The sequence below is a fragment of the Haliotis cracherodii genome, unplaced genomic scaffold (assembly GCF_022045235.1).
Source record: "Haliotis cracherodii isolate W230 unplaced genomic scaffold, xgHalCrac1.p SCAF_4, whole genome shotgun sequence".
Taxonomy (NCBI): Eukaryota; Metazoa; Mollusca; class Gastropoda; order Lepetellida; family Haliotidae; genus Haliotis; species Haliotis cracherodii.
In genome coordinates this window covers 57,225,537-57,239,916 of record NW_027266297.1, presented here as the reverse complement: position 1 = coordinate 57,239,916, position 14,380 = coordinate 57,225,537, and the positions used below count along the sequence as shown (strand labels likewise).

The 14,380-nt window shown below is 38.9% G+C and overlaps 2 protein-coding genes across 2 annotated transcripts; one reads left to right on the top strand and one right to left on the bottom strand.

Moving 5' to 3' along the window:
• The first annotated feature begins 233 nt into the window (after positions 1–233).
• LOC139479517 (ras-related protein Ral-B-like) lies at positions 234–794 on the top strand. Its single transcript, XM_071262362.1, has one exon. The coding sequence runs from the start codon at positions 234–236 to the stop codon at positions 792–794; it is 561 nt and encodes a 186-aa protein (XP_071118463.1).
• Positions 795–8,703: 7,909 nt separating this feature from the next.
• LOC139479516 (ras-related protein Ral-B-like) lies at positions 8,704–9,264 on the bottom strand. The gene has a single exon (XM_071262361.1). It carries the CDS (start codon positions 9,262–9,264, stop codon positions 8,704–8,706), a length of 561 nt encoding a protein of 186 aa, XP_071118462.1.
• Between the last annotated feature and the right edge of the window lie 5,116 nt (positions 9,265–14,380).

The window sequence follows — 14,380 nt, the reverse complement described above, 5'->3', positions numbered from 1 at the left end:
GTCATCTCAGAAGAGAAACTGTCATCACCTGGAGTATGTGTCAACCTATGTGAGTCACTGATTGAATAAATACTCCCAGTCGGCAGTCATTCAAGTAGACCTGAGACAACCATCAGTCGCGGCTGTTGAAGGAGACAAAACAATTGCAGTCAACTACGTTATAACTCTTCATTGGAGAAGACAGGAACTTCGCAAGGACTTCCTTCAACAAAAGGTGTCAGCAATCACTAGAGATGGCAACTAGATTCATCAATGTTATTCGCTCCTTCTCCATGTCTCTGACTGGGGGGTGGGAGCGTTCTGGTCCACAGGGCTGTCGTCTTTTAGCATGTGGCCCAAGAGATATAACTCATGCGCTCAAGCAGACCTTCAAGACACAAATCCAGAGGAAGTCGGCATCTCTGGACACCCTCAGCATGAGCAGACTTCAGGGCTTAGCAGCTGGGTTGAGCCGACACACCGTGAGCATGAGTGACGCTTTCATCCTAGTCTTCTACATGGACGATGAAGAATGTTTCCAGACCATATCAGAGTTCAGAGGATGTATAATTGAGTTGAAGGGAGAGGACGTGCCATTGCTAGTTGTTGGCTACAGCCGCGCCACATCTGCTCCGCGCATCATGGGCCCGGAGACCGCAGACTGCCTTGTCACTATCGAATGGGGACTGAACTACAAGGAGGCTTCCGATGGTCAACCGGGTGATCTAGAACAGGTGATTGAGGAGATGTTCAACATTGTCAGAGATAAGAAGTCATCGAAAACGGCAATTGACCGCAGAATGACAACGTTTTGATAACCTGAGAGGTAAGGCTACTTCAGAGACTTTTCTCAATAATGTAAAGAGACGGGTTGAAATTTTAAAGGAGTTGGTGACTTCTGTGGACCTATGGTCGAAGGAGCCACAACTGCTGTCAGGATCTGCATGTTGTTCATATGTATGATGTTCCATGGTCTGTCAACTTCTGCTGTTTTAAGTGTCCAGGAACTCCGACCACATTCTTTTCCAAGAACACTTTGAGCTGACACGCCATGTTATAACTGACATTCTCTGCAAAGCCGTGTTGATATCGAGTCACACTCCTATTACGATTCTATGGAAAGCAGGTATTACATAGCTCATCATTATGTAAAGCTAAATTGGCTGATCTGTTCTCAACCACTGAACCCCTACGTACATAACCTATTTGTGGGAGAAATGCTGCGATTGTATTAACAACGTTTTAAATGTTAATAAAGCATGTACTGATATGTTTGTGTTTTTGATCTTTTACTGTACCAATGAAGGAGTTTCACAGGTCTTAGTTTAATTACGAAACCTAGGAATGCATTCTCTGCAGAGGGATGAAAGTGATGTAGGTTGGCAAGCTTCTTGTCAAAATCACACAACCTCCATGTACTTAAACAGTTCGTGAAATGAATTATGCTGTGAACTTAAAATGATTTAATGTGATTTTTTATCTCTGATTGTGTTCAGGAAGGGTAAAAGAACGTCAAAACTATGATAGGCTTATGTCGAGATATGCATGGAAATCGTGACCCATATGGATATAAGTAATACTATTGAATTGTGGAAAATGTTCACGTTGACAATCTCATGTAATTATTTGACAAACAGAACAAGAGGTGAAAATGGCAATACCAATATATTTTCACACGAAGGCTTGGTTCATATAGAAGTATAAAATGTTTTCGAAGAAGGCGGTAACTTGAAATAGTGTCAGGTATAACCCTAGGTGAATCTTGAATAATCATTAGCCATCACGATTCGTTATCCTTCTCTTCAGGTGAAAGTGACGTGGCGAATAAGAAAATGCACGGAAAGGGAACTGAATGTGAAATAGCGATTTCTTCGAACGTATACTTATAAAACAAAACATGTTGTTATATCCGCCTGCAGGAAAACTCAGCTGAACGTTACCAATATAAACAAAGACATTCATGGCTGCCATCTGACGTCATGGATGAGATGCTGGGCACCACTACCACACGCGATACATGTCGCAATGGCAATACAACTTGAACACTACAAGTACCTGCTATGCACCCATAATCATAAATTAGCACATACTGTCCTCCCTGGTTATAATGCCACCTTTCGTCCAGTGGGAAATATGGCATTATAACCAGGGTGGCATTAAAACCAGGGAGATAAAACTAGACTTTCCTGACATGATATGTGGAAGTTTATACAAGAACAGCTCCCTCTGGCAGTCAAAAGTTGGGAGTAGGTGAGGACGCAGAATTTGGTCTATGTATTGGTTTGCTGTAAGATTGCCCTAGACAACCACTAACTGTGATCTACCCGTGTAGGATATGGCTCCCCACACCATGACACTCCCTACAACAAATCGGTTGTCTTCCATCCCGTCGTTGAAGAAGAAAACGTGACTCATCGCTGAACCAAATGCGTCGCCAGTTCTTGAGATTCCATGCCTGTACTCTGTTGCACCACTGGACACGTCGTCGACGGTGTAGACGTCGCAAGACAGGTCGAACTTTTGGTCGTCTCGCTCAAATTGCCAATTCCCTCAGAGGATTTCTGATGGTTCGGAAACTCTTTGCATACCAGGCACTTGTACTGCAGTGTCCGTTGCTGTAGCAATTCGATTCCGAAGGTGATGCAACCGGATGTACCGATCATGAGCAGGGATGGTCACTCTTGGTCTTCCACTTCTGGGATGATCTTAAGTTGAATAAGTGCGGGTATATTGATCCCATAGTCTAGATATGGTGCTTTGGTGAATGTTGAAGTGTCTTGTAACGGCAGACTGGGACTCCACTGCTTCCAAACGTCCAATGGCTATATTTGAGTCAGCTGCAGTTAATCTTGACATTTTTCGATCTCCGTTCACGTCAGAAAATTTGTTATGAACTGATGAATTTTGTACGGTCTTTTATAGTCAGTGTCTCTACTCTTGTTTCCAATACTTTTCACATGCATGATGCTAAAAACTTTTCTGAGAGCAATTTCTGTGCATCCTTTGCATTTTTGCTGATAAACGTTTACAAAAAAACACATTTTGCAATGTGTTTGCGCACAATGCACAACAAACATGACATGACTAACAGGAATCAAACATAAGAATTGTCTTTAAGACGTTTGCTGTGAAAAAAAATCTAATTGGAATTCTCAAAACACCTATGCGTTTCTTTTTTTGAAGAGTGTAATTCTGTATGGTTTGAGAACATCTTATTGAATGTATGCACCTGAAAAGTATTTTAGCACTACCAATATCAAAATGATTCATAACAATAAAGAAACAGATAAACAAGTACTTGAGCACTTCTTGCCTGAATGTCCTATCCACAGATTTAACAAAGTTGACATCTTGGTGTCTGGAAGTCTAGGGTTTGCATATTTCAGATGACATTTTAAAAAGATTGTCCTGAATCTTTCAAAATAGAGATGTATGGTTACCTATATGTGTGGTCACCATGTTTGTTGACGCATTCCTCATGGTTCAAAGAAATAGGTTTTGCCTTACGTTTGTCATGTGGGATACTGATGCACAAAGTTAAAAGAACAATAAATTTGACAGGAATTTGACAGAATTGAACTTGCAGATGTCTGCCTTAGTTAACATATTGGCCTTATATGTGACATAATTTGATGTCTCTTATACAAAGTTGTTTAATTGAACAATTTATGTAGTGATGTTTTTCACACACCAAGAATCTTGTACGCTAGGAAAAGCAAGCAAATGCTTGTTGCAAAGTATAGCAAAATACAGCAAATCCTTTACCAAGGTTTGTGTATTGTCAGAAATTTGTGTATATTCCTGCTTTTGGCGCAATAGGGAAGATAGAAGATCTAGTTCTTTTTTGTTTTTGTTCTCTACAAGCTTCTTTTTGCTTTTGTTTTTCTTCCAGATAGTCCCATGATTGTCTTTTCCATTCTTCTGTATGTAGACATTCTTGTATGTCATTAGGCAGAGGTTTCTTTATTTCGTACATGTTTAGGCCAACGGCCGATGGTACATATATTGGTCCACAGTATTAATTATTGACTCACGGTAGATAAAGGCATAATACAAATACATTGCGGTATTTCGAATTGTAGTTTGGTTACAGTCAGACATTAACATATTAAATTTATCCAGGGTAGGATGGACATAAAACTTTTCATGGATATATTGTTGTCTTAAATTATCATAGGCTTTGCAAATTAACAAAAAGTGGTATTCATTTTCCACATAACCAATATTACATAATTTACAAATCATCAAGTTTCTAGGTACATTGTTATATCTTCCTGTTTCAATATATAAGGAATGCGAACTGCAACGAAAACGAGCTATTACCGATCTAAATTTACCAATAGTTACAGCAGATATATATGGTTCAACACAAAATGACATTTTAAATAATGAATAATGATACATTTTAGAGCTTCCGAAAATTGCTGAATGCCAATCCTGTTCATGAATACATTGTAGACGTGATACAAATTCAGTAATAACCAAGTTTGTGGAATCAACACCCTGATTTTCCAAAACATAGCCAAACCCAAATTTATGCAAGAGCAACTTGATTTTAGACACCCAATTACATTTACCATTAGAGGCTTCAAGAAACAACATATTGTAGCTCTTTTTAGGGTAATGGGAATTGGGCATATTTGAAATCTTACACCAATATGAAATGCAGCATTGATAAATTGAGATATATAAAGGATATCGTCCACATTCACCACGGACAGTATGGTCTGATGTGGAAGCTTTAACTCCTAAAAACTGCTTACAGGCTAACAAATGGACAGATTCAATTTCCTTGTAATTATCTACTCCCCAAGTTTCCGATCCATATAATAGAATCGGGGCTGCTTTAGCATCAAATATCCTTAAAAATACATTATAATCATAAGGTTTCACATTCCTTAGTGATTTAAACACACAAAACAAAAGTTTTTTAGCCTGTAATGATGCATTAGATACATGTTTAGTCCAATTTAAATTCTTAGTAAACGTTACACCTAAATATTTATAAGAAGATAGACATTCTATAGGACTATCTCCATAATACCATTTTTCATATTTAGACAAAACTCCACCCTTTTTAAACACAACTATTGTTGTTTTATCAAGATTTACAGTTATTGAATACCTATTGCAATAATCTTTGAGAAAATTAATACGTTTCTGTAAACCATAGCCAGTATCAGCAATAAGAGTGATGTCATCAGCAAACAACAAGAGCAACAACTGAAACAACCCTGGATCGAACTGAACTCCTCTTTCAATGTTAATGTTATTCCCGAGATCAGAGAAGTCATCATTTCACGGCCTTTCCGCAAGGTCATCACTAACTGAGTCAGGGTCAGTACCAATCTTGTGTTGAGATCACCGCCCATTAGAATATGGACATCACCATTTTTTTGCATTACATCAAAAAGCGAGTCAAATAATAAAGTTATTCCACATCCAGATAGTTTGTTTGCATACCATGATGATCCATTCGGGTTAACGTAGGAACATACAACCAACAAGTCTTTGTCTGGATCAAGTATTAACTTATCAAACACTAAAAACACAGCATTTTGACCAATTACATAACCTTTCACATAGTCTTCTAATGTTTTCCTAACAAAAAACACAATAGCTGGTAGTTCATAATATAGGAATAGACCTGAGAACTGATCACATTCATGCTCCTTGTACCAAGTCTCACTTACACTAATTACATCCAACTGGTGTATATAATCAATAAAATCATTGTCGTTTAATCTGTTTGCAGTAAGTACAGATATATTCCAAAATAGAAATTTCAGTGGATGGTTTAGATGGGCAGAACTATCAAGGCCACGTCCACACCCCTATCTGTAACCTGTTGCCTCCTATTGATCTTGAGAGCTGGGGTTTTGCCTGATTGAGTCAATTTCCTGGGAATTATCTTCACGTCGGCCACGTCGTGACAATGAGGGGTTATCCTCGACAACCAGTCTGCCATTTTTAAGTAACCTCTCTTATTCTGTTGGCGTAGATCCTGCAGTAGATTTCGCTGTGTCAGAGTTAAATCATTTGAAATCCCTATGCCTGAGTCCTTAAGTTTGCTTCTCAGACGAATAGCTTGAAGTTTTATGTCCATACTAAAAAAACAGACAATAATAGGGCATGTACGTTGTGATTGTTTTGTCTTGATCCGATGTACGTTAACAATGTCAGAGTGTTTGAAGGCTTGCTGATCACTTGTTAACGTGGAGTTCAAAATATCACAAACTGATTCTTTTAAAGTATCACTAGTCTCATTGCCATTATCAGACACACCAAACAGCAATATGTTTAACGTTTCTACTGTATTGTTCCAAGCGATTAATAGTAATTTCCATGTTTTTGACCTTCTGGAGAATTTCGGAGTTATCATCAGTTGAGGGTATTTTCGACTCGAGACCATCCATACGATCTGATATCGCATCAATATGCAGGCGCATCACGGTTTGTTGTTGTTTTAGATCTTCCAAATCAGCCTTGATTTCCCCAATACTAATGTTCATTTTCCTAGTTTCAGCCTTGACTTCACGTATTTCTCTGGACAGTTCCTGTAAAATATAACCTTTGAGTGATGCATATTCATCAACGTTTGGTGGCCCGGGGTTTAATTCGACATCACCTGACAGCAATAAACAGTTTCGTGTCTCAATTAGAATTGCACTCAAATAATCAACAGTACAAAGAACCAGAAATGTACCTGTTAGCCGATAGCCAAATACATAATTCAACGACCATCTCGTCCACGGGGTATACTGCCCAACATGGCCGACTTTTCGTGTGCCTCTCGGATGGGAGAAACTGCCAATCCATACGTCTTGTAGATAATTTCCTCTATCTTTCGTAGACATGGTGTATACTTATCTTCCTTTTGCTATTCCTGGCACTTCTTTCAGATTGTATTTGGCCATATCTGTACCTATAGCGTGGCATTTTGCTGTTCTCCATTCCCTCTCTACTTTTTCTGTAGGTGGCAATAGAACACTTGGAGACACTGCGTTTTTGTGTAGTTGTGTTGGCTTTTTGCTTGCACACAGGATAGTTTTTGTATCTTTTGTTTTTGTATAGCAGCATAGAGGACCTAGTTCTACACCTTCTTCGTTTGCGGATAGAATTTCTACCTGGAATATTGGGCAGTTTCAAAAACCAAAATCTCCTGTAGCCCATCGTATAGCTCAATTCCATTTTCTGTCGTCTTCTACAGACATTGTTGTTGGACAAATTCGTACTCCAGCTATTCTTCTAGTCGTTGTATGCGCATACCAAACTACAAATATAGTTCCTTGTGGGCGATCTGCTATCACAAAACAAGATCTAGGCAACTTGCAAGATTTTCCCATTGTTTTGGGGGTGCTTGTACTACAAAGAAAGGGTTGTTTGCTGGGGAAACTATTCGTAGAGCATCTTCTACCAAATAGTCTCCTGTTTCTGTATCTCGCAATTCATTGTTGCAAGCATACAAAGAAACTTCTATACGTGTGCAGCCTCTATATTGTACTTGTGTGTGTAGAAATGTCTTGCCCAAATGTTTGTTTGGACAGTCTGTTCTCGTATTTCTCCTGCTTCGACATTGGGCACGACTTTGTTGTACAACTTCGTTCTTGTTGTATAGCCACTGTAGGTGTGTACCCATGTACAAACGTGTTTTCCAACGCTATCTGTATTTGCGAGAATTTTCTTGCATTTTCTTGAATATTTGGAGTATTTTCTTGCATAGCTGCTGCGAGGTCGCCTTGTTCTGGGAAACCATGTTCTTTGCAGAGATATTCGACGAGAGCTTCCACAACTAGTGTACCAGATAATAAGAAAAATACCTGTGAACAAAGGCTTCGTGTGAAAAATATATTGGTATTGCCATTTTCACCTCTTGTTCTCTTTGTGTAATAATTACATTAGATTGTCAACGTGAACATTTTCCACAATTCAATAATATTACTTATATCCATATGGGTCTCGATTTCCATGCATATCTCGACATAAGCCTATCATAGTTTTGACGTTCTTTTACCTTTCGAGAACACAATCAGAGATAAAAATCACATTAAAGCGTTTTAAGTTCACAGCACAATTCATTTCACGAACTGTTTATGTACATGGAGGTTATGTGATTTTGACAAGAAACTTTCATCCCTCTGCAGAAAATGCGTTCCTTGTTTTCGTTCGTAAACTAAGACTTGCGAAACTCCTTCATTGGTACAGTAAAAGATCAAAAACACAAACATATCAGTACAATGTACATGCTTTATTAACATTTAAAATGTTGTTAATACAATCCCAGCATTTTCATCCACAAATAGTTTATGCACGTAGGGGTTCAGTGGTTGAGAACATTAAGCCTATATAGCTTTACATAGCAATCAGCTTTTTACCTGCTTTCAATAGAATTGTGTTATGATAGCGTGTTGATATTAACACGGCTTTGCAGAGAATGTCAGTTATAACATGGCGTGTCAGCTCAAAGTGTTCTTCGAAAAGAATGTTGTCGGAGTTCCTGGATGTTCATCACTAAGTCTTTAAACAACAGAAGCTTACAGAACATTGATCACTGTACATATGAACAACATGCAGATCCTGACAGCAAAAAGATGCAACTGTACACTATGAGTTGCGTCTCCCTCGACCATAAGTCCACAGAAGTCACCAACTCCTTTAAAATTACAACCCGTCTCTTTACATTATTGAGAAAAGGTCTCTGTGGTAGCCTAACCTCTCAGGTTATCAAAACGTTGTCATTCTGCGGTCAATTGCCGTTTTCGATGACTTCTTATCTCTGACAATGTTGAACATCTCCTCAATCACCTGTTCTAGATCACCCGGTTGACCATCGGAAGCCTCCTTGTAGTTCAGTCCCCATTCGATAGTGACAAGGCAGTCTGCGGTCTCCGGGCCCATGATGCGCGGAGCAGATGTGGCGCGGTTGTAGCCAACAACTAGCAATGGCACGTCCTCTCCCTTCAACTCAATTATACATTCTCTGAACTCTGATATGGTCTGGAAACATTCTTCTTCGTCCATGTAGAAGACTAGGATGAAAGCGTCACTCATGCTCACGGTGAGTCGGCTCAACCCAGCTGCTAAGCCCTGAAGTCTGCTCATGCTGAGGGTGTCCAGAGACGCCGACTTCCTCTGGATTTTTGTCTCGAAGGTCTGCTTAAGCGCCTGAGTTATATCTTTTGGGCCACATGCTAAAAGACGAAAGCCCTGTGGACCAGAACGCTCCCTCCCCCTAGTCAGAGACATGGAGAAGGAGCGAATAACGTTGATGAATCTAGTCGCCATCGCTAGTGATTGCTGACACCTTTTGTTGAAGTATATAGAAGCCTTTTAGTCTCGTGTTGTAGCTTTGTATGGAATATTTTGAGCTTCTCTTGAAACGGTTCAGTCCTGGCGAGGTTCCTGTCTTCTCCCCTGAAGAGTTATTACGTTGATGACTGCAATTGTTTTGTCTCCTTCAACAGTTGGGACTGATGGTCGTCTCAGGTCTACTTGAATGACTCACATAGGTTGACGCATACTCCAGATGATGACAGTTTCTCTTCTGAGATGACACGCCTCAATTAAATATTTCTATTTCTGTCACAAAGCATGGTGTCTTAGAAGAACTACGTGATGAGATCAATGTGAATAACGTGAATGTATATAATTAACAGTTAAGCCTTTTCTTTACAATAACAACAAAGATGCACGGACACAAACACAACGGATTCATTTACTGATAACCTTTTCCGCGACGTTCTAGTTTACTTGTATATTTTTGATGATGCGTATCTGTTAGTTTGGGCATGGAATACGATACATGGCTTTTGGGCTGAGGAATTGTCTTCACATCCAGTGAGTTAGTTAACATTCATAGTTTAAGTACTGCTCATTGTAGCATTGGGCTGTTGATTCCCACGGTTCCGTGTACAAGGGGCTTTCGAGGAGACTATGAGAAAACTTGAAAACTTGGCTGAAAAGTTCTGAGCCTAACTATGAAGGATAGTATATCCTCAACAGTTTGCATACATGTATTAAGTACTTTTGATGGGTTTTGGAATAGTTTCTAAGAAAGGTTTGATGAATAAGTAGATATGTGCGGAATATATTTATATGGATTTATTTTATGTAAGTCAAACTTTGTGATGAATCTGACAATTCTTCTTTCATTATGGTAACCGCAAAGCATAACAACCGCTACATTCGTTTCAAGATGGACGCCCTTTACGTCCAAGTTAAAAATATATAGAAATATTCTTTAGAAAGATTACGGTCAGTTGAAGACATACATAGGCGGGGAGATACTGTAACTCCTGTCTATGGTTTTTAGAACCTAGTCCTTCTTTGCTATCATATATTGCATGCACTGTTGAACAGGAGGCACAGCAGCCGACAGGAGCTCAATTCTTGCACATTGATAGTCATCCGTTTTTTTGTTATTCCTATACGAATCTTTTTCATACACTTGTATCACCCATGGGATGCAGAACTGAAGAATTTTCCTCACTCAGCTTCAGTCAAGTTATCTAGAACCACAGGTGTTATGTAGCCGCCTGTTTGAACTTGAAGAGCCTGTTTACTGTCAAGAAATGAGGAATAACTCCGAGGAATGACGACGTTCACGTCGATGGGGAGGGGAGAATGCGAATGAAAGATACGGCAAAAACGGTATAAATAACACAACAAAAGCCTCTTGGTCGTGATCCTTCTTTGTACACCACATCCATGCATTGAACAGCGTGTTAGCTTATGATTATGGGAGCATGGCAGGGTCTGGGAGCTAGCTGACATCACGTTTTTAACCCACCAGGAGGAATTGGGCCTTATGGAGTGAGTGAATTGGTTGTAACGCCACTTTTAACAGTATTCCAGTTATATCACGGAGTGTCAGCTAAATGTGGGAGGAAAGCCCGAAGTGATGCAGGTCTCAGACGTTTACCACTTCGGTGAAACCCACGAGCACGGGTATGGTGCTGACAAACCTAGAAACATTATCGGAGCGAACCGGGATTCGAACCCACAATCATAGGTTTCTAGCGTGCCCAACTCTCTATAAACTCTGTGAAAACTGTATACACTATGTACAAAAGTCATGAATTAATCTTAAATTGTTTGTTCAAAATGTCTGTTCAAAAACATGAACAAAACTTGAAATTCAAGGACTCTTTATTTTTTTCCACTGACGTCACTCCGTTTCTGAATAAGAAACATTTAGAACTGGCTGACAAAATTGCTATATCATTGTTTGTTATAACTGTGCTATTAAGGAAACCACACTATTAACCAGAACATAACTAAAGTATTCTTATTGTGACTCTCCTGAACCAAACCACCATCCTGGTAGCCATGAGGCATCGCCAGCCTATGCCACCAATATGTATACGTGCATTGACACCCTGTCTAACTGTACAAAACATAACCAATATAAACTAAGACATAAATAGCCGCCCCGTGATGGATGACCAAACTCCTTCACAGTACGTGACACATTCGTCACACTCTCGGTGACATCGCTGTCGGAAGTGTGGGAGCAGCAATTGCAAGAATCTTGAAATGCTGAGATGCTGTGATAAAACTTGAATACTGTTTAAATCGGCGTTAAACTCACCGATCACTCACTCACTTCTATAAGAACTAACGGATCCTTTTTCAACGTGACAAGGCATGGCCACATACAGCATGCAGTGTCCTTTTCTTTGTGCAATCATTAACATCAAACACAATCGGAATATTGACTATTGGAAAGTTCAAGTATCAATCAATCTTTATTCAAGGACTTAAGAGGCCTATAGTACATGTGACAGAGATGTTGCACAAATGTTAACTAATATTTACAGATTTGGTTCTTTATAACAGTGCATGGAATATATATATGGCTAAGGTTTGTATTATTTATTTATCTAGACTGTTTAACAATTGTCGGAATTTCACAATATTTGGATCATTAAAGTACAGGAATATATATTTTTTCTCACAGTGGAGTACTATGGACATACAAGTCAAAAGTGACATTCATCCTCTATATCTCGGCTCTTACACATTTTACATAATCGTTCTGACCTTTCAGTTCTTCTGTATCTCCCACTCTCGATGCATACATCATAGGATAAACATCGAAATCTTGCCAATGAATTGTGGTATTTCTTTATATTCACATAAAACAGACACTCTTAGGTTTAAATATGAGTTTTCAACATTATATATAAATTCAAAATTTATTTGATAATGTCAACGAAAATGACCACGATTGCAGATAAATATATTTTAGCCTCTGTAGAAAAGAATTGGTAAATACACTTTCAGATTGTACAAATTAATCATACCAAACATTTCCAAAACCACCAATGAATAACATTTTTTTCCAATCAGTTACCCAATTAGTCTTTCCATTCGTATCGTAGAACATTATCACTTTGTAACATTTCTTAGGGTCTCGATGAATTCAAATTAAGGAGTTTCAGCCAGTACTTTATGACTTACAGCTGTGAATATACAAGTAGAGGAAATCTACCACATTCACCATAAACCATTGCGCTAGATGAGTTGGGTTTTACACCAAGAAATGTTTTACATGCAAATAAGCTGACCTTTTCGATATCATTAAATTGTTTTAATCCCCATATTTCAGCGCCATATAGTAAAATTGGGTTAATTGTAACATCAAAGATGTTAAAGAAAGACTTGATATGTATATTGTTTGATATACCAAATACAATCTTTTTGGCCTGAACTGATGCTTCTCTTACATGAATAGACCAATTTAGACTGTTACTGAAATAAACACCCAAATATTTATAGTGTAGTCACATTCACACTTTCACCTTTACAGGACCATTTTTCTTTTTTGGCAAGTTTGCAACCATTTTTGAATAAAATAATTTTAGTTTTGACTCGATTAACAGTGTGTTTCCATTTATCACAGAAATTATCTAAGAAATCAATTTGCTTTTGCAAGTCACCAGCTGTGCTTGAGAAGGTGATAATATCATCTGCAAATAATAAAAGAAAGAGTTGAACAACATCTGGATGTAATTGCATGCCGTTTGTACAATTTTTATGGATTTCCGATACGAATTCATTTATGAAAAAGGAAAATAAAAACGGCCTCAATATACATCCTTGGCGGACGCCAAATTTGCATTCAAACATATCAGACATCAAACCCTTGTCTCGTACACACGCTTTAACATTTTCACATATACAACATAATAACTTCAACATTTAGGAACTAAATCCAGTGCAGTAAACAATCTCCATAGTTTACACCTGTGTATAGAATCAAATGCTTTTTAGAAGTAAACAAATAATCCATGAAACTTTTCCCCTTTTTTTGATGATATAGCGCTGTATCAGAGATTGCAATATAAAGACATTATCAACTGTTGAACACCCTTCCCTAAATCCAGCCTGCAATTTTATCCATGGCATTTGCCCAAGACAAAAGTAAATATTTTACTGAAGATACACAAGAGAGTTATCCCTCTGTAGCTGTTGATATCATTAGAAGCACCTGCTTTATGAAGCGGAACTAAAATACAAATAGACCATGTTTCAGGGAAGCTTTTAATAAGCATCCCTCGTCAAGCATCACATTAAATAACAATTCTAGGTATGGGACAAGTAAATTGGGCGGCCAAAAAAAGTATAGGTCGAGTTCCATGATCGATAACAAAAAAACAGGAAAAGGTTTTGTTGTGAATTATAAAATAATCTAGGGAGGGGTAACAAATGATTGATCAACCACAGTTTTAATGAAATTGTGCAATCACAGGTAATGTAAGCTCAAGGTAAACAATGGTGGGGTAAGAAATTTCATTTTCAAAAGTTGTCTGCATTGTCACCAAAAAAATTTCAGATACACTACAAGTTCATTGTCGACACAGTTGCCTTCAAAAGCGTGTATGACCTCCAGCTGCTTCAATGCCCGCTCTGATACGCCGCCTCATCGATGACGTCATGTCTTCTGATGACGTGGACTGGAATCCGTTGCCACTCGTCTCTCAGGGCCTGCTGCAATTCTTGTCGGTTGACGGGAAGCTGATGGCGTGCTCTAATCTGTCTGTCACGATGGTCCCACAGATGTTCAATAGGATTCATATCGGATGAGTGGGCAGGCCAGGGCAAAACGTCAACGTTCTGCTGGTTTAGAAAGTTCCGAGTAAGTCTTGCAGTATGAGGCCTGGCATTGTCGTGTTGAAACAATGTTCCCTGCTGTTGGTTTTGTAAGAACGGAAGCACAACTGCCTGCAACACTTGGTCTCTGTACTGCACAGCGTTCAGGTTCCCCTGTATAATCACCAAATCAGTCTTCTGATCTCCACAAATACCGCCCCACAGCATGACACCTCCCCCGCCGAATGGATGGACCTCTCGAACACACGCCGTAGCCAAACGTTCCCCTCTGCGTCGATAAACTCGT